Source organism: Anneissia japonica, unplaced genomic scaffold, assembly GCF_011630105.1.
Source record: "Anneissia japonica isolate Jap-2015-1 unplaced genomic scaffold, ASM1163010v1 scaffold287720_len810639_cov167, whole genome shotgun sequence".
In the NCBI taxonomy this organism is placed as follows: domain Eukaryota; kingdom Metazoa; phylum Echinodermata; class Crinoidea; order Comatulida; family Comatulidae; genus Anneissia; species Anneissia japonica.
Window position 1 is genome coordinate 211,912 of NW_022736945.1, and position 23,452 is coordinate 235,363.

The window sequence follows — 23,452 nt, forward strand, 5'->3', positions numbered from 1 at the left end:
TGACCATAATTATTATTATTAAGTCATTTCACATTTTTTTCTCAAATAAATTTGATAGTCTGGACAGGGCATAGGACTCAGTGGTATTGTTCACATCATAACCTGTTCACAAACTAATTATTTTGGAATTACTTTATGTATTCACACCAGCACAAAGCATGATAAATATATTGTGATTATTAATGTGTTCTCAATTGTTATTGTTTATTTGAATTTATTGCAGGCTTCAATGTTGAAACAGTGGAGTATCGCAATCTGAACTTCACCATTTGGGATGTAGGTGGCGATCCTAAACTCAGGCCATTATGGAAGCACTACTACCTCAATACACAAGGTATGGTAGGATACCATCTCTCTGTCCTGTTAATAGATGGTGAAATATTTAGTATTAATAAAAATAATGAGTAATGATGATAATAGTAATAAATTTAGTAATAACAAAGAGTATAAGAAGGGCAAGGGAGCATTAATCCCATGTGTAAATACATCACTCCTCTAGTTATGTTAGAAGATGCTGTTGTCGTCATAGAGTGTACCCACTATGTATGTGTTTACAGTGGAGGTGCGCCCTCTTATGATGATAAAGGAAAAAAAATGAATCTATCGCCCTCTATATGAAAGTACTGTATCAAGTGAAAAACAGATAAACAAATGTCGCTGTGTTAGTACTGGGTAATAAAGAGCATACAAACAGCATTTTACATCCTCCTCCAATAGCTGCATAGGCTACGTAGAGGGCGTATTGTTTGCGCTCCAAAAAAACATACCGTGTAGTCTTGCCCTTTCTATACCCTTTTTGTAATCATAAAATGTAATTGACCAAAAGTTATTTTAAAAATGAAAGAAAATATTAATACTAGCTATATTTTTTGTGTTGCATTTTTATTCCTGGTACTATAATATTTGCATTTATTGTGAATTGTAAAAAAAAAAAGAGAGATTTTAACCAAATGAATGAAATCATGTGTGAGGTCTCACTACAAAATGAGTCTCATCGTTAGATAATCAGAAAATGAGTTTTTTTTTTAGTAGTAGATCACATTATAAGCTTTAATTTGGTCTTTGAGTGGCTTCCCTAGGATAAATAGATCCAGAGATGTTAGCATTTAAAGTTTAAGTGTATGATAACCAGGTTTTGAGAAAATCGGCCTCAAAGATAAACTAACCTGTACAAATAATAGGACTAGAATTACAGAATATGCGAAAAGAACACTATTTTAGTAAGAAAATTCACTTAAGAAGTACACAATCATAAAATATAAGTATCAAGTTATTCAAAAACATTAAAATCAAAAATTTTGTAAAAATGTTAACTTTGACCTACTTTGGTGAATATCTCAATATGATTTCACCAACGATGCGTCTATTTCGTGGTGAGATCTCACACCTTATTTGTTTATCTCAATCAATAGCTGTAGTATTTGTTGTGGACAGCTGTGATTCAGAGCGCATAGAGGAAGCGTACGATGAGCTGGCTGCCCTCATGTCCGAGAAACAACTTAGAGATGCAGTGGTGCTTGTTTTTGCTAATAAACAGGTAGATATAAAAATACTTTACTATGGCCTATCAGTAGCTGCTCCAGATATTTTCTAAGAGAGGGTCCAACAAGATAAAAAGAGGGGGAGGGGAGGGGTCCACACCATCGGCTGCTTAAAATTCTTTGGTCAAGGGCCTTTAATAAAACCTCTAATGCAGTTTAAGGAAGCGAGATTTTATGGTTTATGAGGTAAATATTGTGCCTTTAGGTCATAAAATTTGTAAGAACTTTGGTTGGATTGGCATATTAACATGACAGGGTTCATTCTTTTCCGACTGGTCTACCGAATGACCTATGTACTAGCAAAACCCCTTGGCGGTATTATAATATCTACTGTAAATGGGCATACACTATTTTATATCTGAATGTCATGGCCTTTGTTATAGAATCCCTTTTTTATGTAATAGACCTCTCTGGGAGTGTCAATCAAACTTAACAACTGGCCAATCAGAACAAGACCTGGATTATGTTTGTTTCTAACATGCACACGCGTTGTCCCACAAATGCACGTTTGTGTATGTTTTTACACTGTTGTTTTGTGGGACCTGAGCAACAACGTGAAAGGGGCAGGGCGCTTAGCAGACAAGTTCATTAGATAGCATGATCCCCCTGGTTTTTCTTATTCACATTGTTATCTTTATCAAACTTATGTATAGTAAAATTATAATTTTGTACTTTGAAGGATATTTCTGGAGCCATCGGTATCGACGTCATCTCCGAACGACTCTCACTACACAAGCTGTGTTTTGGACGTAGTTGGTTCATCCAGCCATGTGATGCTCAAAGTGGCACAGGCCTTAAGGATGGTTTAGAGTGGCTCTCGAGGCAGCTGGTTGCTGCTGGGGTAATGGATATAGCATAATATATATATAGCTGTAGATTGTATATGATATTCTGTCATGGCTTGATGTAACTACTAGTGTTTTATATCTTTAGTACAAGTTTACCAGAGTGCCATTTTTTTTTTTATTGTACCAGTTGACGGTACTAGTTACATAAAACCTTGGTATGAATTTACTGAGATGCCGACATGTTATGGTACCAATTATTGGTAATAGTGTATTAGTCCTTGGTACAAGTTGACTACTGTACCTGTTAGGTGTGGTACTAGTTAACACTACTAGTAAGCGTAAAAGTCCATGGTGTGAATTGACTAGGTTGCCTGTTAAGTAGGGTAGTTAATGCTACTAGTGTAAAAGTCCTTGGTATGCGAGTCCACTAAGATCCTTTTTATGAAACCATCCCAGCTTCATAGATATGTGTAACACAAAATACAAAGTAGTCAACCTATCATTCCCATATGACATGCTCAGGTCATATAAGCCTGTATTTATCTATGAATATAGGAAATATACATCCTGATCTTGCGTGCATTGATTGAGTTGCAACATTTCTTTCTACTTACGCCTACTAACAGTTAGAATGTACAGTATAGGTCATTATGACATCATCATGTGGGAATTCCCCTTATGACATCATTACTGTTGTTCACCTTATCAACTTCATATTGTGCAATGTTGGGTGGCAACCGTTAACCAGCCTTCAGTATTTTCAGTAAGTTACTGTATACTAAAACTTGATGATTCTATTTATTTTTACTCTAAATTAGCTTCATCATCTACCATTTGTGTTGCAAATATAATTTGCTTTCACCAATTTGTGTTTCATTTTGAGACCCATGTTTGACTTGTAAACTTTCATGACTGTACAAAACATTTGTTGAATATATACACTGCCAATTGTAAATAATATAAAAAGAGTGAATGTTATTCTTCTTCATGAGGATTACAATATAAAAAAGATGTAAAATAGATGATAGTGACCTATAACAGGTCACTACATAATGGGAGATTTTGATTTGAAGCAACATAGAACTAATGGCGTCATGTTAATTTAACTGTGCATGTGTGAACGTTGTGCATTTACATTCTCCTAAAATCTGCATTGGTTGTTGGCTGAATCTACATCTAGGCCAACAAGGACTATACTGTAATGTATCAAACAATTGGTGCATCAATCTTTTGTGTTTGTGATATATCCGCATACGTGTTGTAAAAAATTGATTTAAAGTAAAACGTAGAATGTATGCAACGGCAGTCAAGAATGCTCCGAAACGTTCTGACATCTAAAACAAAAAATGGTACTAATTTTGGCCATTTCAAGCATTACAGAGACATTTTAGAATGCATTCCATTATCCCAAAAGAGTTAAAATTGGATTGAAAAAAAAATGTTGCCTTCTTTTGTCCGATGGGTTGTGTCCAAGATGTGGTTGGGGTGGGGAGAGCAAGATGGCTTGTCCACCTGCTGGGGTAGCAAGAACCATAACATTTTTTATATTGAATGTTTTTTAAGAACAGCATTTTTGTGAATTTTAAATGTAGAGAAATTTTGTAATAATTCTTCCTTGTTTAGTTACTTCCATTTATTAACTACATATCCTTGTGACTAAAGTTTATCTCTTTAAATTATCACCCACAAAGAACTTATTTTAAAGAAATAATTTTACATTTTGTATTTGATCTTTTTTCTAACAATCAATATTTTTCAATGCGTTGCAGAAATATAAACATTGTGATTCTAGTTTGAGGTTTAAATCAATATATTATATGAAAGATGAGGATTAATGACAAATAGAATTGTGAAGCAGTTGTTAGTTTTTGAACTTTTCTACATTTTAATGATGATAATAATTTTGATGTGTGTGTTTTTTGATGATAAGAACAAGTGTACAGTATCTTCAATATAATTATTGATAAAGATACTGGAATCATTTGGTGGCTTTAGGATATACTTTTAAGCTGTCTGACAGGGGGCCTGAATATTTTGTGGAGGTTTTCTAGATTATGAAGATTCCGTTGGGATCGGACAGAAATATGAATGAAATTTAAGGATGAGAAATGTATTTCCTAGCTTTGTACATATGTAATGCTGATCATTTTATTGTTGTGTTGTTTACATGTTTGAAACAAGTAAAAATATTTAAAACAGTATTTAATCTAAATTTTGTTAAATTATTATACATATTTGAATATCTGTATCACATAAATGAAATGCAATTATTGCCAAAATATCGGTGACTATTTAAATATATTTAATATTCATAATCTATGATGATAAAGATGATTATTATAGTGTTTGTTTTGTACTGTATATAGTGAGATGCTTCTCTGTAAAACAAAAGCTTCATTAAAGCCTGTCTTCTCAGCATGTGTTCAAACTAGCAGTCATTCTTAAAATAATTTCACTATTGGTACACAATAACTTTTCTCATAATAAGCGATTTATTCTTCAAAATTGTCAAAAATTTATTATTTACAGAAATAAATATGCTGCAATAAGAGCAGGCTTATCATTTATATGGTTTACCAAAAACTGTGGTTTCATTTTTGTTAAAATTCTACAATATTTGAGTATACAATTAAACTTGCCTAAGTTGACTTTGCATATTAAACTCAAATAATTTCTAAGTCGATTTTATTTTACATGCCAAATTGTTATTTTCCATTAATCTGTAAGTCAGATTTTATCTAAGTCGAACAATTTTTGCAATGCAATTTTGCATTCAACTTACGACAAGTTCAACTGTATTATTATACATTTTTCTCACCATTTAATTAAAATATTCCCCCACACTTTCTACATTCTATGTAAACATGACAGGGTAATTACTGTATGAACACAACATATCTCAAATGTTACTGGACCTGTTGTACATCACCATAGATCTTAGATATGGTGAATAGGTAAGTATAAAAACCATACCATCACATCCAGACATTTTCCCCTTTCAACACCTCACTGGCGCCACCAGTGATCCTATCTTGAGGTCATCCGTCTTTTGGAATTTCCACTTTGAGTACAAAACAAACTAGTGTGTTTGTGACCTCTTTTAAACAATAACAATAATATGCTGAATATTTACATTTCTGGAAAACACAGATTTGTTAGACTGCAGAGAGCTCCACTGTAAATCTTTGAAAGGTACCATCTTCTGACTTCCTCAGATCACCAATCACATCTTCTTCACTAAAAAAGAATATTGAAATTCATTCAAATTCAGCATAATGACGCTGCAAGTTATGGGCTATTCTCCTAACTTTACCTACTTTAAATCTTATAGACTTACTGTAGGTGCTATGAAATTAACAATTATGAATAGTTATATATTTTTATAATCATCACAAAAATGACTAAAATCTTTACTAATATCATCATTGCCACAATCTACTTACAACCATCATCATCATCATTGTGAAATTAACAATTATGAATAGTTATATATTTTTATAATCATCACAAAAATGACTAAAATCTTTACTAATATCATCATTGCCACAATCTACTTACAACCATCATCATCATCATCATCATTGTGAAATTAACAATTATGAATAGTTATATATTTTTATAATCATCACAAAAATGACTAAAATCTTTACTAATATCATCATTGCCACAATCTACTTACAACCATCATCATCATCATCATCATCATCATCATTGTTACCCAAATCAAATCATCATTACTGTTATCAACACTGTCATCTTTATAATCAGAGTATTAGGCCAAAAAACATTAATTGTTTGCCCTTCGTTTTTTTTTAAACGTTTTTTTTAAATGATAAATTGGGGCGGGTGGAAAAAGGTTTTTTTTAAAATACTCATCAGATGGAATAAAAATAACCCACAGAGGCCTAGAATGGCAATATCTTACATCAGACAACTTTAGACTAATATGTAGGGCATCTGGCAAGAAATTAAGATAAATTCACTCACATTTTTTTAATTTGTAAAGAAAAATGCTTTAAAAAAATCTTTCAAATTTTTTTTTGTTTTTCTTCCGCTATTTTTTCAGTGAGTTAGGGGCAGGTGGAGTAGAGCAAACAAAAAATTTTTTTGGCCTTAATACCAACATCTTATGGTTTGTTATGTTGTTTGTTGTATTTTTGCAAATTTCAACTGTATATCTTTGTATTTTTTATTATAAGAAACCAAATATAATCAATCGCTCATTGTCATCATCAACAGTCATGTTGCAATACTGTACTGTAGAATCATGTTAAATCTTAATCGTACACAAGTTCATTTTCTCCGAAGCTGATGTGGATGTTAGAGGCTGGCATGATAAGTCTAACAGCAACTCTTTTCTTAAGTGTTTCAACATTATCAGAATCCTTCAACTTAAAGCTGAAACAAAAACAAGAAATGAAATTTTAATTATCTTGAAAATCATCACAGCCAAACTGATATTAATTGTTAAATAATATTTTAATATTTAAATTATAATTATTAATTATATATATAATTTATTTTGTTTGTTGTCTTGTTTTTATTCCGTTTATATTGTAAATTCAGATGATTTTCAACATTTTTATGTTGCCTTCTGAGTGTTTTTATACCAATAAATGAAAACAAAAAGTAAAAAACTTTTCTGGATTGTCAATCAATCTTAACAACTGACCAAAACAGACCTGCCAATCCTTGGGTCATGAAAATCTGGAGATTTTTTCAAGAATCTTAAAAAAAATCTGGAGATTTACCAAAAAAAAAAAAGTTTCCAGAGTTAACCAAAAGATGATGCAAGATACCAAAAAAAGTCACGTCACTACAAATCATTGGCTGTTGGTGGCAACATTCGAATTGGAAATGGCTGCTTGTTTATTGCACCGTGAAGCGAGCAGGCGCCAAATACATTGAATAATAATGATCAAATCAATCAAATTATGCATAAATTGGAGTATTTTTGGGGATGGGGTGGCCTGTGAAATCGGGTGAAAATTACATTTGATCGGGAGAACTGGAGATTTGTTTAAATATCGGGTGACACCCGACAGGATCGGGTGAGTTGGCAGGTCTGCCAAAACAACTAACCAATCAGAACATTGCTAAGAACATGCGTTTGTCTCACACTCACACATGTGTTTGACAAATGCATGTGTTTACATAAACCGCTATCTTTTTATGGGACCATAGCAACAATATCCAAGGGGCGGTGCTTAGCGGAAAGGTCCATTTTCAGGATCTGAACCAAAGACCCTGAATTGAAGAAAAAACAGGCATTTTAACCACCAAGCTACAGGTACACAAGATACAGGGGATTGATTGGAATAAAGAGGAAGGTGACCCTAACCTCATCTTGGCAGCATCGACCTCACTGCTCATCACATCTTCTGTTTCGTCATCAGAATCTGAGAGCTCATCATCTACATTCATGAAAATAAATGTTATAACACAAAAAACAACATTTGCATGTTGGAATACTATAACAAGAGTAACAAATAAAATTTTAATTGAAATAAATCTTTGTCCACACTGTCAAACTTCATGTGATTAATGTGATATGGCCTTAGGGTGTAATGTGACATCATCGTGCCCATATATGGGCACATCACATAAATTTGTTACATACATTTTGACTGTGGACAAAGCTTTAGCAACCAATGCAATTTAAAACACAAGTTGAATGGCCGAGCGGTTAAAGCAGGAGCACCGCAACGTCCAGCGATAATATCGGCACTGGTCGAATGGTACACTCATCTGTGGTTCTGGTGGTGGAACAAGTCTTCTCGGATAAGGACTAACCATAGGCCCAGTGTACATAATCTGGCTCATGTGAACCCAGTGCATCTTTTGAAACGAGTAGGGGGTTACCCCAGTGGCGTATCTAGGAGTCTTGAAATAGGGGAGCTGATGGGAGAGCACAAAGGTCATGTGGGAGGCTCAATGATTAGATCACAGGCGGGCAAAAATGTGGCCAGACAGCAAATTTTTTGCGGCCTGCGATAATGAATTAAAACCCTATGTGTGCGGCCCGCCAAGCAACAATGGCTAGAAAACACCTTGTTTTTTACTGCCTGACACTGATTATATGTAAAAAGTAACATTAAAACTGAGAATAAGGTGGTGTAAAAGCAGTGCTTTGAGGTTATCGGAAGCTCAATGGAAACATCAAAGTTTGGGTGCGGGCCTCAGTGTTAAATCAAAAATTCACTTTGGCACTCTGACCAATTTTTATGCCCACCCCTGGATGATGGGCTCTAACTCGTAAAATAAGATAATTTTAGGTGATTTTTTTAACTACTTGAGCATGATTACCCCCTAGATACGCCACTGGTTACCCCGGTGTACTGGTCCATACAGCCCCTGTTGTGGACAGAAGAGAGTAGCTGGATTCAATTTACTGTGTAGCTCAAACATGAAGAGACCCTTAGGGGAGAAGCAAATTACTGTATGAGCTAGTCCATGACACCTCGAGCACTTTGAGACTTCGGTAAAAAGCGCTATATAAATCTAACTACATTACATTACAAATTGTAAATACAAATAAACAGTTTAATACCTTGTGACACAAATGTTAGATCATAGTAAATATGATTGGACTTCCTATAAGAGCTAGGCCAGACATATCCTTTTCCCTTTGGTTTATACTGAGTCTTGATTAAGTGTCTGCCATCAGTTGAGTTCATACCAATACCATAGCAGTAATATAACTTCTTTCCTTTGGCCTTCAGTGGAGCTTTGTTGATGTACTTAAATTTGAATTTATCTTCAGAATTTACACTTGCAGCTAAAAGATTCATAAAAAAATGTTCATAAATTAAGGCATCCTTTAATAGGCATGTGATTGCTGTTGGACGTGCTTTTTGAAATAAATAAATAAATATTGAAATATAATTTAGTAAAATAAATAATAAAATCATTATTTATTTATGTTTGTACAAAATCATTTTAAAGATTAAATTCATTTAAAATTTGTGATACTATTTTTTTTTAAAATTATTTAATGAATTAAGTTACTCAAATAAAGCTTAACACAGAAAGTATAATAATAATGGGGCTGTTCCAGTGACAAAGAGTAGAACTTTGTTACAAATAGAATTGTAAAATTTAAGTGTTGTTTGTCATGGAAGCCAGTAACAGTAGTTTATCATTAATTATGGCTTGAAGAATGTATGCATTAATGTTAACCTTCACTGTAATCATCCAGTCGTGCATGGTAAAAGTAACCTTTCTTGTTTTTTGGATCGCTGAGAATCACTTTATTTTTTAAATTTTCCTCTCCCTGTCGGTATCGTACTGTTCCATGTCCCAGATCAAGTAGTGCTGGTGCATCAATAACCATAGGCTGAAAAAACATACAGAATAAATCATTTATTTGCTCACATACTGTTTACCAATTGTTTAACCAGTGTTTATATTATGATGGGGTGAGATAATAACAGTGTTCAAATCTTTATTTTACCATGACCAAGTCTTGTACATTTTAATATGCAGTATTATTAGGCCATTAAAAAAAAAAACTTAGTTAGGCTTTTCTTTTTCCATCTTGATTTCAGAGGTCAAAAACATTTTTCAATTGGAAAATTGTTTTGGATACCACACGCCCCATTATTATGGAGTTATGATTTTTTAAATAACATGATGTCAGAAAATTAGCCCAAAAGCTTATCTTATTTCTGTTGGTTACGCACTGTTGATTTGCAATGTTTGTCATTACTTTAAGATGTCTACCGATTCGTGAAAAAAGGATTACTTTTATTAGCTAGGCCTAGGATACTACCTAAAGGGGATGACTGCCCAACAAATGACCTTTTTCTCCCATTCCCTTATCATGAAAAAACTGGGCTAACCGTTTCTCCTTTTTTAGCTTGTTTTTCAACAAAATCTACTCGTGGACTAAGCGGCATTCCGACAGCTGGTCCTTTGGTCACCCCTGAACCCATCTTCGCCACAAATCTAGTATATTTCAGGACACAAAATAACAGAATAATGTTGGAAAATCCGTGGAAAACTCATCATAATACCCTCCTACCACACAAACAGCAGTGTTTACAATCACCATCTGACGTCAAAGGATATTTTGCAAACAAACTGATGGTGGCGCTAGATATAAAATTCCCGCTGCACAGGCGCCGCCATGGCCAGTCGTCCGAGTTTTGACTTGGAACGTCGATCGTGTGGGTCTAAACACAACCAAACTAATATTAATTACTAGGCCTACTGTTGGTCGTTCCCCAATAAATGATTGTCTGATGGATGCAAATACAAATAAAACAGGTATTAAGGGATTTAACCCTTAAATGTCCAGTTACTTATCCAGCCAGTTTAGGTTAGGGGTAATTTTATAGACTAGGGCCTAGGCTAGGCCTGGGCCCTATCTGTGTATATGAATTTTTAGGTCGGATAGGCTAGCGTACGGCCTTGGTCCGGTGAAACTAAAACTGCCTAGGCTTAGCTGGACCTAGACATATACCTAACTATAGTAGACAACATAGGGCTCACGCTAGTAGGCTGTTTGATCTTGATCTTGATAGAGTAATTGAAAAACTCCGGCTGGAGCATCACTCAATGTTTGGATAGTGGCGACAAAGGAGGGACTAGGCGTAGTCGGAGTTACCAATGTCACTTGCAAAAGGCAGTGGAATTATTGATTGAAGTAGAAGAAAAAGGGAGGGCATTCCAGTCTTAAGCTGTGTTGGGGAAAAAAGAATAAAGAAAGCGATTTGTCTTGGCCTTCGGTATCTTTAATGAAAGTGGGTTATGGTTCCTAGTGCACCTAGCAGCAGTTGCTCGTCTGTTGAATTCTAGGTTTAACAGAGACATTTTCATAGAGATACATACTGCCTATTATTATTATCATTAGTCAGGCTAGGCCTAGCTAGGTCCTCAGCAGGAGCCTAGGCCTAATACTATAGGCACTACTTAATAAGTAGTAAAGTATACCCTCCTAGGGGGCTCGACATACTACCAGCGGGAGCAGGTCAAAACGGCAAAAAACCAAAACGGCAATAAACCAAAATGGCAATGATAAGTACCAAAACGGCAATGAAAACGGCAATAGGCATAGACCAAAACGGCAAAGGAGCAAATCAATGGCATGAATGAAGCGCCACCGGGCGCGGGCAGCAGTTTGAATCGTGTTTTGTTTTCTGTTAATGTTTTTTTTTTTTTTTTACACATCCATGACTAGGCCTATGGTATTTTAAAATGTTATTTATTATTATTATTATTATTTTTTCTTTCCTGTTTTTTAACTTTCATGGCATAATATTGTTTAGCTCATTTTATCTGTATTTCAAGGTTTTAATCATTTAAATGTTCACTGCTTTTATATTTTATATTACATTGTGTTTCCTAATCTTTTTACTAATGAATTGTATTGTATGTTATTTTTATTATTATTATTATTACTATTATTATTATTATTAATGTTGTTGTTATATATAGTGTTATTTATTATTATTTTTTCTTTCGCGCATTTTTACTTTTATGACATAAATTGAATTTTTATGTTAAATATTATTATTATTATTATTACCATTATTATCATTATTTATTATTATTATTGTTGTTCTTTATAGTGTTTTTTTTTTCTTTCCCGCTTTTTAACTTTTGACATAAATTCTGGAAGTGTTGCCATTTTGGTTTATTGCCGTTTTGACTTAGGTCTATAGCCCTTTTGATCTTGCCGTTTTGACTTATTGCCGTTCTGGTTGAAAAGTGTTGCCGTTTTGGTTTTTTGGCGTTTTGGTCATTGCCGTTTTGACTTATTGCCGTTTTGGTTTTTTGCCGTTCTGTCCAGAAACCTACCATAATAACAATAATAATAATAATAAATCCCTCATAATACATAAAAACAAAAATGAATATAGAAAATTACGTCAGAAAATCAGATTTGGTGAGCACTATACAATTTTAACTTCACTTAGCGCCACCGGGCGCGGGCAGCAGTTTGAATTGTGTTTTGTTTTCTGTTAATGTTTTTTTTTTTTTTTTACACATCCATGACTAGGCCTATGTTATTTTAAAATGTTATTTATTATTATTATTATTATTTTTTCTTTCCTGTTTTTTAACTTTCATGGCATAATATTGTTTAGCCTCATTTTACAGTATCTGTATTTTAAGGTTTTAATTATTTTGTATTTTATATATTACATTGTGTTCTCCAATCTTTTTACTATTGAATTGTATTGTATTATGTTGTTGTTGTTGTTATTAAATATCATCATCATCATTATTATTATTACCATTATTATCATTATTTATTATTATTATTATTATTAATGTTGTTCTTTAAGGTGTTTTTTTTTTCTTTCGTGCTTTTTTACTTATGACATAATTTCTGGAAGTGTTGCCATTTTGGTTTATTGCTGTTTTGACTTAGGCCTATTGCCCTTTTTGTCTTACCGTTTTTGACTTATTGCCATTTTGACTTATTGCCATTCTGGTTGAAAAGTGTTGCTGTTTTGGTTTTTTTATGTTTTGGTCATTGTCGTTTTGACTTATTGCTGTTTTGGTTTTTTGTCGTTCTGTCCAGAAACCCTACTACCAACTACTAAGCCTAGGAAGGCTCCACTACTAGTAATAGGTAGTTCTACATCCCTACATGTATGAATGATAACACAGTAGGCGGAATATATCAATAAATATGGCTTTAAGCTGTAATTTGTATGAAAGTATTGAAATAATAATTAACAACACAGCCAATTGGCCCTCTGTGTAAACTAGTATGTGGACAGCTTAATATTTTTTAAGTTAGTTTTTTTTTTTTTTTTTCATTGTTCTGCAGCTCAGAAGAGAAAACGAGATGAAGAGGAGAGTACAACTAAATATGCAGTGAAAGAAGGCATGTCATGGTGGAGCTGTTTGCAGCTTGACATGTCATACGAAAATACTAAACCAAGGCTTGTACCCGTCCAGCCGGGTCAGCAAAATCAGAAGTAAACAATGTCGTGTTCATTCATTTTACGGTTAACAAAACAGTAGGAAGTTATCGGCCTACCTAAATTTGGATCAATATTGCCTATTTTTTATGCAGCTATTTTCTGTCAAAATAACATGTAAACTGTTTTATACTGTATTCAGATTTTATATAACATACTGTAAATAATAGATTGAATTTGAACTTATTTCTATGGATTCATCAATTTACCTGGAGGGAGATATTACTGTTTGTGAGGATTGTCAAGTTGAAAAACCATCTGAACCCCTTCAAAGTGATTGTTGCGGAACTGGCTGCACTCCGTGTGTATTTGATCTTTATGAAGAAGATTTGCGAAACTGGAGAAAACACTGCTTTGATAATCACCAAGGAGGAAACCTTGGCAGCACAGTGGTGAGGAAAACACTCAAATGCATATTCATTGAATCAGCTCAGTATTTAAATTTGTTTTAAGTTGTTTATTCAATCTTCAAGTAGATATCACAGCCTTGAGAGATGTATCATTGTTTTTCAAATGATGATGACAATGATGATGATGATGATGATGATGAGGATGAAGAAGATGATGATGAAGAAGAGGAGGAATATAATGAGAGGATGCTCATATTATTGTCAAATTTCTTATTTGCCCATATTTGGGAATGATGATGTCATATAATTATAACATCCTTTATAATTATGGGAAAGGTATTTGTCACATAAAAAACATGATAGGGGCATTTACACACCAGGAACAAGTAGTGAAAATAATAATGTCTCATATGTTAACTTTAAAAATATTTCTTTATATAATAGATGTGGTAAACTTTAGTACTCAAATTCCTTTGGTATGAGCACACAAAAGTGAGGGGTTGTGCTTATACCTGGGGTTGGTGTAACTATGGTAGATAGGTACTGAATAGTTAAATAGATTAGGTTGTTTAAACTCTTCATTTTCCTTTTATATTAGAGCGATGTGTTGCCTGTCCTGACCCCTTCAGCTTTTACCAAATTTGAACTTGTAAAGATCACAGCCTTATCGGAGGATACAAACTTGTATAGATTCAAAATCCCAGACTGCAGAAGCTTGGGCCTCTCTGTAGGACGACATATTGTTCTAAGGTATGAAGGACCAGAATTTTTATGCTTTTTCTGTTGGTGCTTATTAGCTCATAAAATTTGAGAAACATTTAACTCATTTTTTGATCATTAAGAATTAAGTAAAAAAATAAAAAGCACATTACTCAACCAAAAATGTTTGAGTACCAATGTCCCAAAGATGGGGTAGATGAAGAATGCTACATTGCTATTCGCTATTTTTCAGAGGGAAGCATGAGGGACGAAACATCACCAGGCAATACACACCAGTCAGCCCTCTACTTTCAAGAGGCTTCTTTGATGTTTTCATAAAGGTAGCACAATTAACAGTCATACACTATTCATTTTCTTTTCCCCAGTTTCATACACTAATTTACAAGAGGAGGGAGGGTCGTGACGGTACATACATCTCCCCTGAAAAATATACTAGCTGCCCAGGCACCTCCCCCACTAAAAATTTTGAAAAAAATTATTACACTGAAGTTGTTAAAAATCACATAGTTTTCACCTTGTTTTTTCTACCTGGTACCCTCTCACTTAATCCTATGGGCCCCTCCCCTCACTTTGGTAAACTCCATCATAGCTACAGCAATGTCCATTAATTTAAGCTTGTGGAATATGCATTGATTCAACACAACTGTGTCCGAAAAATTTTACATCAGTTTCATGTCTGTTTTTTCAGATTTATCCAAATGGTCCAATGTCACAATATATAAAGCGCTGGGAGGTTGGGCAATTGATGGAATGGCGTGGCCCGTATGGGCATTTCACCTACACTCTTAACAAGGTAAATATAATTAATTATTACAGTATACTCACCATGGAAACCATTCTCTAATGCTGTGTTCTCTCTTTAGTCATCATTACCTTCCACATCTTCATTATCATCAATGTCAGTCATTCTCATTTCAATCTTCACTTGTGTTTGTGCGAAGGACATGTGTGTATTAAAATTACCTTTTATTTTAATTGTGATGTTTAAACAATTAGTTTTTGTGTACAGAATTGCTCTTTATATAATAACTCTGCATTAGTGGTTTTTCTTCTGCTTTTTATGCTGTTAGTGCTAAATACCTTTTTTTTTGTTTTTTTAATAATATTTTCTATTATCTGCTATATATAATATTATTAAAATCGTTATGATTTCAGTTTCTTTACTGGGCATCAGCAACACAATATTTTGGCCTTATCATGGTTACAGTATCTTCCTCTGCTCTTCTGAATTGGCCATTTCTTTTTGTTTTTATGATCATCACCATCTTCATGATTATCATCATCATAATCATCTTCTATATTCTCATTATCAGCATCATTATCATCACCCTCGCCATCATCAGTATCATCATCGTTATACCAGAGATGACTTAAAGTTTGTTTTACAAACTTACTTTGGCCTCCTACCGCACACATTTTTCTCTGATTTTTTAAATTTGTTTTAAAAATTTAATCGTAACCTTTAATTAAGTTACATGTACGTGTGTGGTAAAATCGATAAAACAAACAAACCACGAACTATTAAACCAGTTTTTTTTTTTCAAAATACATATTTTTATTTTATTAAATTTACTCACAGTGCAAACCTTATTTGCTTGTCCTCATCAACATCATTTAAATATTCGTAATTTTTTTGCAGTACAAACATTTAGTTCTACTAGCTGCAGGAACTGGACTAGCCCCAATGCTGCAAGTTATTCAGCACATAGTGAACAATGATGAAGAAGACACAACTGTTCAACTGATTTATGCTAGTAAAATGTACAAGGATGTACTCATGAAGTCAATGCTAGATGAATTAGGGTCTTACTGGAATGTCACCATCATATATGTGTTAAGCAAGGTATGTCTTCTATAAATTTATTATGAACTTTCTCCACAGGAGATCCATGAGGTCTAAGAATGTTAGTGTTACAGTCAAGATGGATGTTGGTGATGATAGATAAAGTTAATTAGATCATAAAATGATAATAAAGGTGATTTTTGTGATAATGCAATATTGATGGTTGATTTGAAAATATGAAGATAATGGTAATGAAGATGATATTATGATCAATAAATGATAGTGAATGGTGGTAGTGATGAGGAGGAAGAAGATGATGATGATGATTGATGATGATACTATAAAGATGATGAAAATGAAGTCTATGATGATAAACTTTACTGCAATGAAAAATAGGATGATAATGATGGTGATGATAATGATAACTTTGATAATGATGCTGTCGCTGATGATGATAATGATAATGATGACTGTAATGATAAGAATAAAGTAAAAAATGGCCGTAGATTTTGAATTGGTCGAGCTTGTGCTACATGAACATTTTGTTTTTTGGTCTCATGGAGAAAAGGAGTTTGGATTGGAGTGATTTAGATTTTATAGAAATACAATGTTGCTTTTCTCATTTTCTAATCATATCATTGGCTTTTTCTCCTACGATGTAAAGCCTTTGAGGTTTTTTTGTTCCTTTTTCCTATGTTTTTCTACCCTCCACTTTTGTCATTTTCCATGCTTTGATCGTTTTCAAAATTCATCCAAGCAAAGACCGTAAACAAATATGTGTCTAATAAAAAAAAATACACCGGTAATTACACTGGTTAATTAAACTTTTCTGTTAACAAAATTTGGTTTCTCTTATTCGTTTCCAACTAATACAGCTAGGTTTGACTCAAAATTACCAAGAAATGCGTGAAAATCTTCGTCCTCAATCTATAATTTTTCGCAACGTAGATATACTAAAATCTACTGACTGTCACAATGTTGACTTTAGCTCTATGGTTACAACTTTCTGCATCTACCATATTATTGCAGCCCTGGTTGATATGCAATTTTAGTTCCTATGCATGTACTGCAATAGGAACTACTGGATTCACTTTTTTGCGGTGTGGGTGTGTAGACATTTATGAAAATGCGCATGCATCAAGAAAATGTTTTCCGACATTTTGTTTTTTATCGCGACACAAAGTTCTTCAGTGTTAGCTCAGTCTGAGCTCACGCTAACCAATCGCCAAGTCGCCATGGGCGAAAACTATTTTGGATTGGCGAAATAAACCAACTGCTGTAGGCATTTTTGCGAAGGCTTAAAAAGAAAGTTTTAAATACTTGCTGAAAAACATTTTCATTTGATTTCCATTTTCGCCAACTTCGTGTGACATTTATTTCTGTTGTTGTATGAGTAGCTACAAACATCATTTCGTGCCTCGCAAGTTATTTTTTATTTCTAATTGTTATTTTAACATGGTAGATGCATTTCAGTGGCTGTATAACGTAGACTAATATGATTGCAGTGGCTATGTTGCAGTGTACCCTTTGAATGCAAACTGAAGGCAAGTGATATAAAGGCATCCGACCGTCGGGTACATAACGACTTTCTAGCTTGGGTTTTGTCCACTAAAAAACAAGGCCTGCGATGCGAGAATTATGGTGGAACGTTAATAATAGTTTAATTAATAAATTTGTGTTATTGTCTAATATGTAAAATACATTTAAATAATGCATGTAAAATTTAAGATTTCAACGCGTGGGTCGCTTTGTTATACAGTATACGTAGCAGAGTGACAGCAGCAAGGTTAGGCCTAGCCTAGGGCCTGGGCTAGATCGTGTTTTTTCTTGATCATCACGATGAAAACTTCTTGTGACAGACAATTGGGGCCAATTGGTGTGGACGATCGGGCCCGAGACATTTTTGAAATTGTAGTTTAGTAGGCCACTACCAACTCCTGCCAGCTTCCCAACCTACGATATCGTTCCAAACTACTGTAAAATTAAAATACTGTACACTTAGGCCTACGAAATGTTTTCGAAATTTTTTTTTTTTTTTTTTTTTTTCTTCTACAAAATTTTTAAGTACCTTGTTGGTGTGCTAAACATATAACTGTAATTTGCCTATCAAAAAACATTACCAATGTGGTCTAAAAATCACTATTTTGGGCCATAAAATCTCATTTTTTGACCCCATCTTATATTTTCTGATAAAGTCATGTATCATGCATAGGAACGTTGATGCCTGCAAGGCTCTTTTTTTTTTTACTGTACTAAATTTTTTATGAATCTGTAGTTTTACTTAATAGTTCTCATTATGCTGCCCCTTTGTTCTGATGTATTGTTTTATGTCTTATTTTCGAAAACTAATTTTTTTTATGTTTTTCAATCATATTTCATTACTGATGATTGCAATAAGTTACATTATTGTTTCTGTTACTTTTAGGATAGCAAGGAGAATGTGAAAGCCAGATATGGTGATCAGATTCGCTACACACGTCTCACTAAGTCCATTCTTGAAAAAGAACTTACATTTGACCTGTCTGAAACCTATTTTGTAGTATGTGGAACCAAATCCTTTGATAAGGACATGATTAAATACCTTAAACAGCTTGGTATTAATGATGAGATGTATTTCAAGTTTTAGAATTACATGAAAATCAAGTGAAGTTTTCTAGCGCATATGAAAGATATACAGTTTGTAGTGAAGTCAGCTGTAACTTGTATCGTTTCATCTCTCTCCACCAAGTCAATTTGTTGGTAAAACAAAAAGTTTTCCATGGGAATTCCTGCAGTATTTTCGTAATTTCAATGTAAAATTCTAACTGTTTTGTTAATGTAAAGTTGAAAAATTCACCTGGGCTTCAAAAACGTGATCTAAGTATCAAAAATTTGATTAAAGCATTAAATTAATTATTTTCAATATCAATCATCTTCCAATAATTTGTAACTTCTTGATGAGGATATTTGTACTACAGATGCTTAAACTGATCACTTATATTATTGAAGCTGCTGCAAATCTGTGAGATAAATATTTTCGCATTTAATTTTAATTTTATGTACAAAATAAAGCTTGGAATTAATGATGAGATGTATTTCAAGTTTTAGGAATACATGTGAATCAGGTGAAGTTTTCTAGCGTATATGAAAGATATACAGTTTGTAGTGAAGTCAGCTGTAATCAGCTGTAACTTGTATCGTTTCATCTCTCTCCACCAAGTCAATTTGACTTGAAACATGTAGTATAATATTTTGTTGGTAAAACAAAAAGTTTTCCATGGGAATTCCTGCAATATTTTCGTAATTTCAATGTAAAATTCTAACTGTTTTGTTAATGTAAAGTTGAAAAAATTTCATGCAACGACCTGGGCTTCAAAAACGTGATCTAAGTATCAAAAATTTGATTAAAGCATTAAATTAATTATTTTCTATTTCAATCATCTTCCAATAATTTGTAACTTCTTGATGAGGATGTTTGTACTACAGATGCTTAAACTCATCACCTATATTTTTGAAGCTGCTGCTAATCGGTGAGATAAATATTTTCGCATTTAATTTTAATTTTATGTACAAAATAAAGCAAGAATATACAGAGACTAGTTAAGATATGTAACACAAGCTTTCGTTTGCTGTACACAGTACACTTCTTCATGTGATTTTATTAGTCAAAAACAGTGACACAATACAGTACAATTAAAAGGATTGAGAAAAGACATCTTAACAGCTATAAAAAGATATGGTACATGAAAATTTACTTTTTCTGAACTAGTATGACTCACCACATTATTTATAATATTAATTCAAAGTTAATAAATTATTTAAGTATACAAAGTAAGCAATTAAAATATTAGATTTTTATAGTTCAAGTTTGTTAGCTTGACACTGGACAATATATTTATATTGCTAATTTTAGAGCCTGTAAATGGCTTTATAAAAAAAAATAGATGAGAAATTAGGGAAAATTAGTAATCAGTGAAGGGTAGAAATATGATTTAAATATAAGTACAGTACTATGAATATATATTCCAGCAAACAAACCACCCATCACCAACATCAAATTATGCCTGAGAGATCAGAGTTGCATAGTAGAATTTAATTGTTCCCTAGACTGCATCTCATGTTTTACCAGGTGGTCTATCAGGTCGTTGGAACCAGCAATGCTGTATGATTCTACAAACAATATTGACTCTACATTACTTTGATCCAGTAGAGCATTGCAACCAAGCAACATAAAATACTGTATTATGCCCATATATTATTAGTATAAATATGTTATCTGTTTTAGTTAATTAATTGTAAGTTATCTAAACAGATAGGAAGTATATTTCACCTTCAACAATTCAATGACAAAAAAATAAAATAAAATATAAAAATCGTGTAAAACATGGTTTTAAATTTTAGAAATACATTTTCTATGATATACAGTTTTGTTTTCAAATGGCATTTATTCTATGGTACATAAATATTTAATTGTTTTATACCTTTTCAATGCGATCAAGAAGAAAACATTTATATCATGTCAACTTGTCAGTCGAACAATAAAGCTTCAATTTAGTTGAATTTCTGTGATATTACTATTTGTATTTTAAAATTTTTCAGTTGACGACTAATTCGCAATTGCTGATCATGATGTCCTTGTAGTATGATTTCTAACGAAAAATTTTCCAAATTGTACTCTGGCTTTTTGAGTTACGATATCACCCGTAATTGGCGTTTTAGTATTTATTATTTCCACAGCACTTCAGCACAATCTTCAGAATATTCCTTTAAATGACTTGAAAGTTAATTGCCAACAAAACAAATATCATGTCTTGTTAGGTGCATTTGTGAAAATCGTTATGATGTCCGGCTCAACTATTAAATTTTCTAGAAAACATTTTCTTCACAAACTGCACAATTTAACTCATAATCTGTTAATTTATTAGACAATATTGAGCAAAGTACCAATAGAACAACTATAGAGCCACCAGTTAATTATGATGGGCCTCCGCTATTATTCTTAAAAACCCGCGTCACATTCTAAGTGATCAATTGACTTGATACACAATGGGCTACTTGTGTATATTAAAAAGATGACCAGTTAACAAGACAAAGGTTTCCAAATGGCCAATTTGTGCCGGACAAGGCTATCGCCGATATATTTCATATATCGGTGGTGTACTTTTATAACATGATCCTTGTATTAATTGATTCGGCAGGTATGTATATTGAAATTAACTGCGCTTTTTTTAAAGGCACAAGACCACTTGTTGATAATTGCTGAATGTCGTATCTGAAGGTTTTAGTCATTGAGCGTGATGATAATTTACGGATGGATCACAGTGAAAGTTTTAAACCATTAGAAATGTCATACAAAATTACCATTAAATGATCAAGCAAAATTTGAAGAACATTTTCTGAATCATTAAAATCCGCAGATTAATTACAAAAAAAATGATATAACTGATAACTAACATTATTTTCTTTTAGAAGACTTGATTCTCAGGTCTAATCACATGATAAATACTCATTAAAACTTTTTATAGGACTTTTCATACATAATATTCATTCAGATAACTTAACAACTTCACTTCAAAGTGATTTGACTTTAAGGCATGATATTACGAAACTGTAATAAGTTCACTTCGGAGGTAGAAGGTGCATTTTTTATCTTCCGTATGAAGTTTAATTTTGTTCGAGAGAAAAACGCAAAAACTGAAGTAAGAATGTATTGTTTGCGTTCGTAAGTGCCGGTGATTACAAAGGGAACGAACATTTAGCAATGTACTAAGTCCTCTGGAATCCAAGAAACTCACGATCTATGCTAAATCGAAAAGTCAGTATAACATGCTCAGCCCCTGCAGGAATAACTACAACTAATAGTAGTGGATTAATAGCTTAGAAGTCAGTCAAAATATACTTAAATATGATGTCACGGGGATCTTCTGCTTTTCCCGATGTTAGTGATTAATGTGCTCAAGGTGAGGCGCCTGGAATGCGATGAAACAACACCGCTCTCTCAGGTGTGGAAGGACACAGGAGTAAGATATTATATCCCTGTGAATACCTTCAATATACCGGTTGATTTGAAACAGTTGCGCAGGTTGGTTCTCTGAACACCTAGCCTAGCTCTATTTTAAGCCTGTCGTGTTGTGAGATAATCCCCCTCGTGTTGTTTGGGTCCAGGTAGGGGGTAGGGTGGTTTTCTGTAAAGGATTAACTTCGACTAGACCACCCCAAGGTGGAGAGAAATATGGTAGGCGATTCCATATGAGAGGCAAACACAAATGAAATTTCTGATCCATTGTAATCTATCGTGATGAAATCTGTCTGTTTTCGATGGGCAGAATGTTTAAAAAACACGGCATCAGCCTAATGGCAGGGGAATTTTATAACCACATAGATGCTCTGGAATTCCACTTACAACTGACTGCAGACTGACCTATTTTATATTTGTTTCTATGAACTTTAATTACTATGTCGTGATGAATAGATGATGAGCATGTTGCTGCTACTAGGTCTACTACTGCTGCTGCTCCTCTGTTAATGCTCAAGGGTTGCGCCAATTTCCCCGACTGAGTCTCAATATGTATAAAATACTATAATATTTTTTTTCTCCCCGGGGTGGGGGGGCTGGTCCCCGGTGTACCGCTGGCGCCACCCATGTTACTGCTGCTACTGCTCCTGTTGCTACCCTACTGCTACATTGCTCCTACTGCTGATGATATTACTACTGCTGCTAATAGTGCTGCTGCTAATACTTGCTGCTGCCACTGCTATACTTTTACTATTGCTACTACTAATTAATAATATTTAAATTAGGTCATATCAATGGAAATAGAAACAATGTACTATAGAACCTAGTCATACTTTATCCTCCATATTCCTCACTTGATAATTGGGCACTGATGTAGATGAAGAAAAAATGCAAAGTCTGTTCCGAACGAACAAAGTAAATGAAAATGAAAGAAAAACAATAAAATGTATTACTTGCCTCTATGTAAAGGGAGACCGCGATAGTTTGCCGACAAGTTCATTTCGACCATGAAACCTACTGTCGGTGAAAACGTTTAGACAGGCGAATTTGATTTTGAACAATTAACATTAATACTGTAAACAAAGAAGTTAATCAAATTGGATTTAAATCGCTTTAATATTCACTTCTTAGTATTATGTTACCTTAAGTCACCTGCGTTCATTACCCAGAAGCATTTAAGGAGAGACAGCTATCATGGTTATAATCTATAATTTATAAGAAAAACAAATGTTATCTTCTGCTAGTTTTACGTCATATGTTTATATAATTGTTGTCTGCGTAAAGCCTTAAAAATGTAGGCCGTTATATTTTTGTGCGATTAAAATGTGATATAGGCCA

The 23,452-nt window shown here is 33.5% G+C and overlaps 3 protein-coding genes across 3 annotated transcripts in view; 2 read left to right on the top strand and 1 right to left on the bottom strand.

The window, feature by feature from the left end:
- Nucleotides 1–4,896, top strand: part of LOC117117014 (E3 ubiquitin-protein ligase TRIM23-like) — a 9,534-nt gene extending 4,638 nt beyond the window's left edge. The window contains exons 8-10 of the mRNA XM_033261184.1: nucleotides 224–334; nucleotides 1,413–1,537; nucleotides 2,221–4,896. Coding sequence (XP_033117075.1) covers nucleotides 224–334; nucleotides 1,413–1,537; nucleotides 2,221–2,400 — 416 coding nt within the window. The 3' untranslated portion in view covers nucleotides 2,401–4,896. The remainder of the gene's footprint in view (nucleotides 1–223; nucleotides 335–1,412; nucleotides 1,538–2,220) is intronic.
- Nucleotides 4,803–10,375, bottom strand: LOC117117017. The gene is made up of 6 exons (XM_033261191.1): nucleotides 10,171–10,375; nucleotides 9,509–9,665; nucleotides 8,880–9,107; nucleotides 7,671–7,743; nucleotides 6,617–6,727; nucleotides 4,803–5,566 (listed from the first exon to the last, which is right to left on the bottom strand). Exons 1-6 carry the CDS (start codon nucleotides 10,261–10,263, stop codon nucleotides 5,485–5,487), a joined length of 744 nt encoding a protein of 247 aa, XP_033117082.1. The 5' UTR covers nucleotides 10,264–10,375; the 3' UTR covers nucleotides 4,803–5,484.
- A 75-nt stretch (nucleotides 10,376–10,450) lies between these two features.
- LOC117117028 (NADH-cytochrome b5 reductase-like) lies at nucleotides 10,451–18,810 on the top strand. The gene is made up of 7 exons (XM_033261206.1): nucleotides 10,451–10,597; nucleotides 13,113–13,658; nucleotides 14,215–14,366; nucleotides 14,569–14,656; nucleotides 15,025–15,129; nucleotides 15,976–16,179; nucleotides 18,545–18,810. The coding sequence occupies exons 2-7, from the start codon at nucleotides 13,458–13,460 to the stop codon at nucleotides 18,743–18,745; spliced, it is 951 nt and encodes a 316-aa protein (XP_033117097.1). The 5' UTR covers nucleotides 10,451–10,597; nucleotides 13,113–13,457; the 3' UTR covers nucleotides 18,746–18,810.
- Nucleotides 18,811–23,452: the final 4,642 nt, after the last annotated feature.

Bases quoted from the DNA above. Each gene is read 5' to 3' on its own strand.
- LOC117117017 (XM_033261191.1), bottom strand. From the start codon at position 10,263: ATGGGTTCAGGGGTGACCAAAGGACCAGCTGTCGGAATGCCGCTTAGT. The intron at 6,728-7,670 runs GTTAGGGTCACC...TTTTTGTTTCAG, and splicing joins GTCGATGCTGCCAAGATGAG to CTTTAAGTTGAAGGATTCTG. The intron at 5,567-6,616 runs GTACGATTAAGA...ATTCTTTTTTAG, and splicing joins TTCGGAGAAAATGAACTTGT to TGAAGAAGATGTGATTGGTG.
- LOC117117028 (XM_033261206.1), top strand. From the start codon at position 13,458: ATGGATTCATCAATTTACCTGGAGGGAGATATTACTGTTTGTGAGGAT. The intron at 14,657-15,024 runs GTAGCACAATTA...CTGTTTTTTCAG, and splicing joins TCTTTGATGTTTTCATAAAG to ATTTATCCAAATGGTCCAAT. The intron at 16,180-18,544 runs GTATGTCTTCTA...TGTTACTTTTAG, and splicing joins TCATATATGTGTTAAGCAAG to GATAGCAAGGAGAATGTGAA.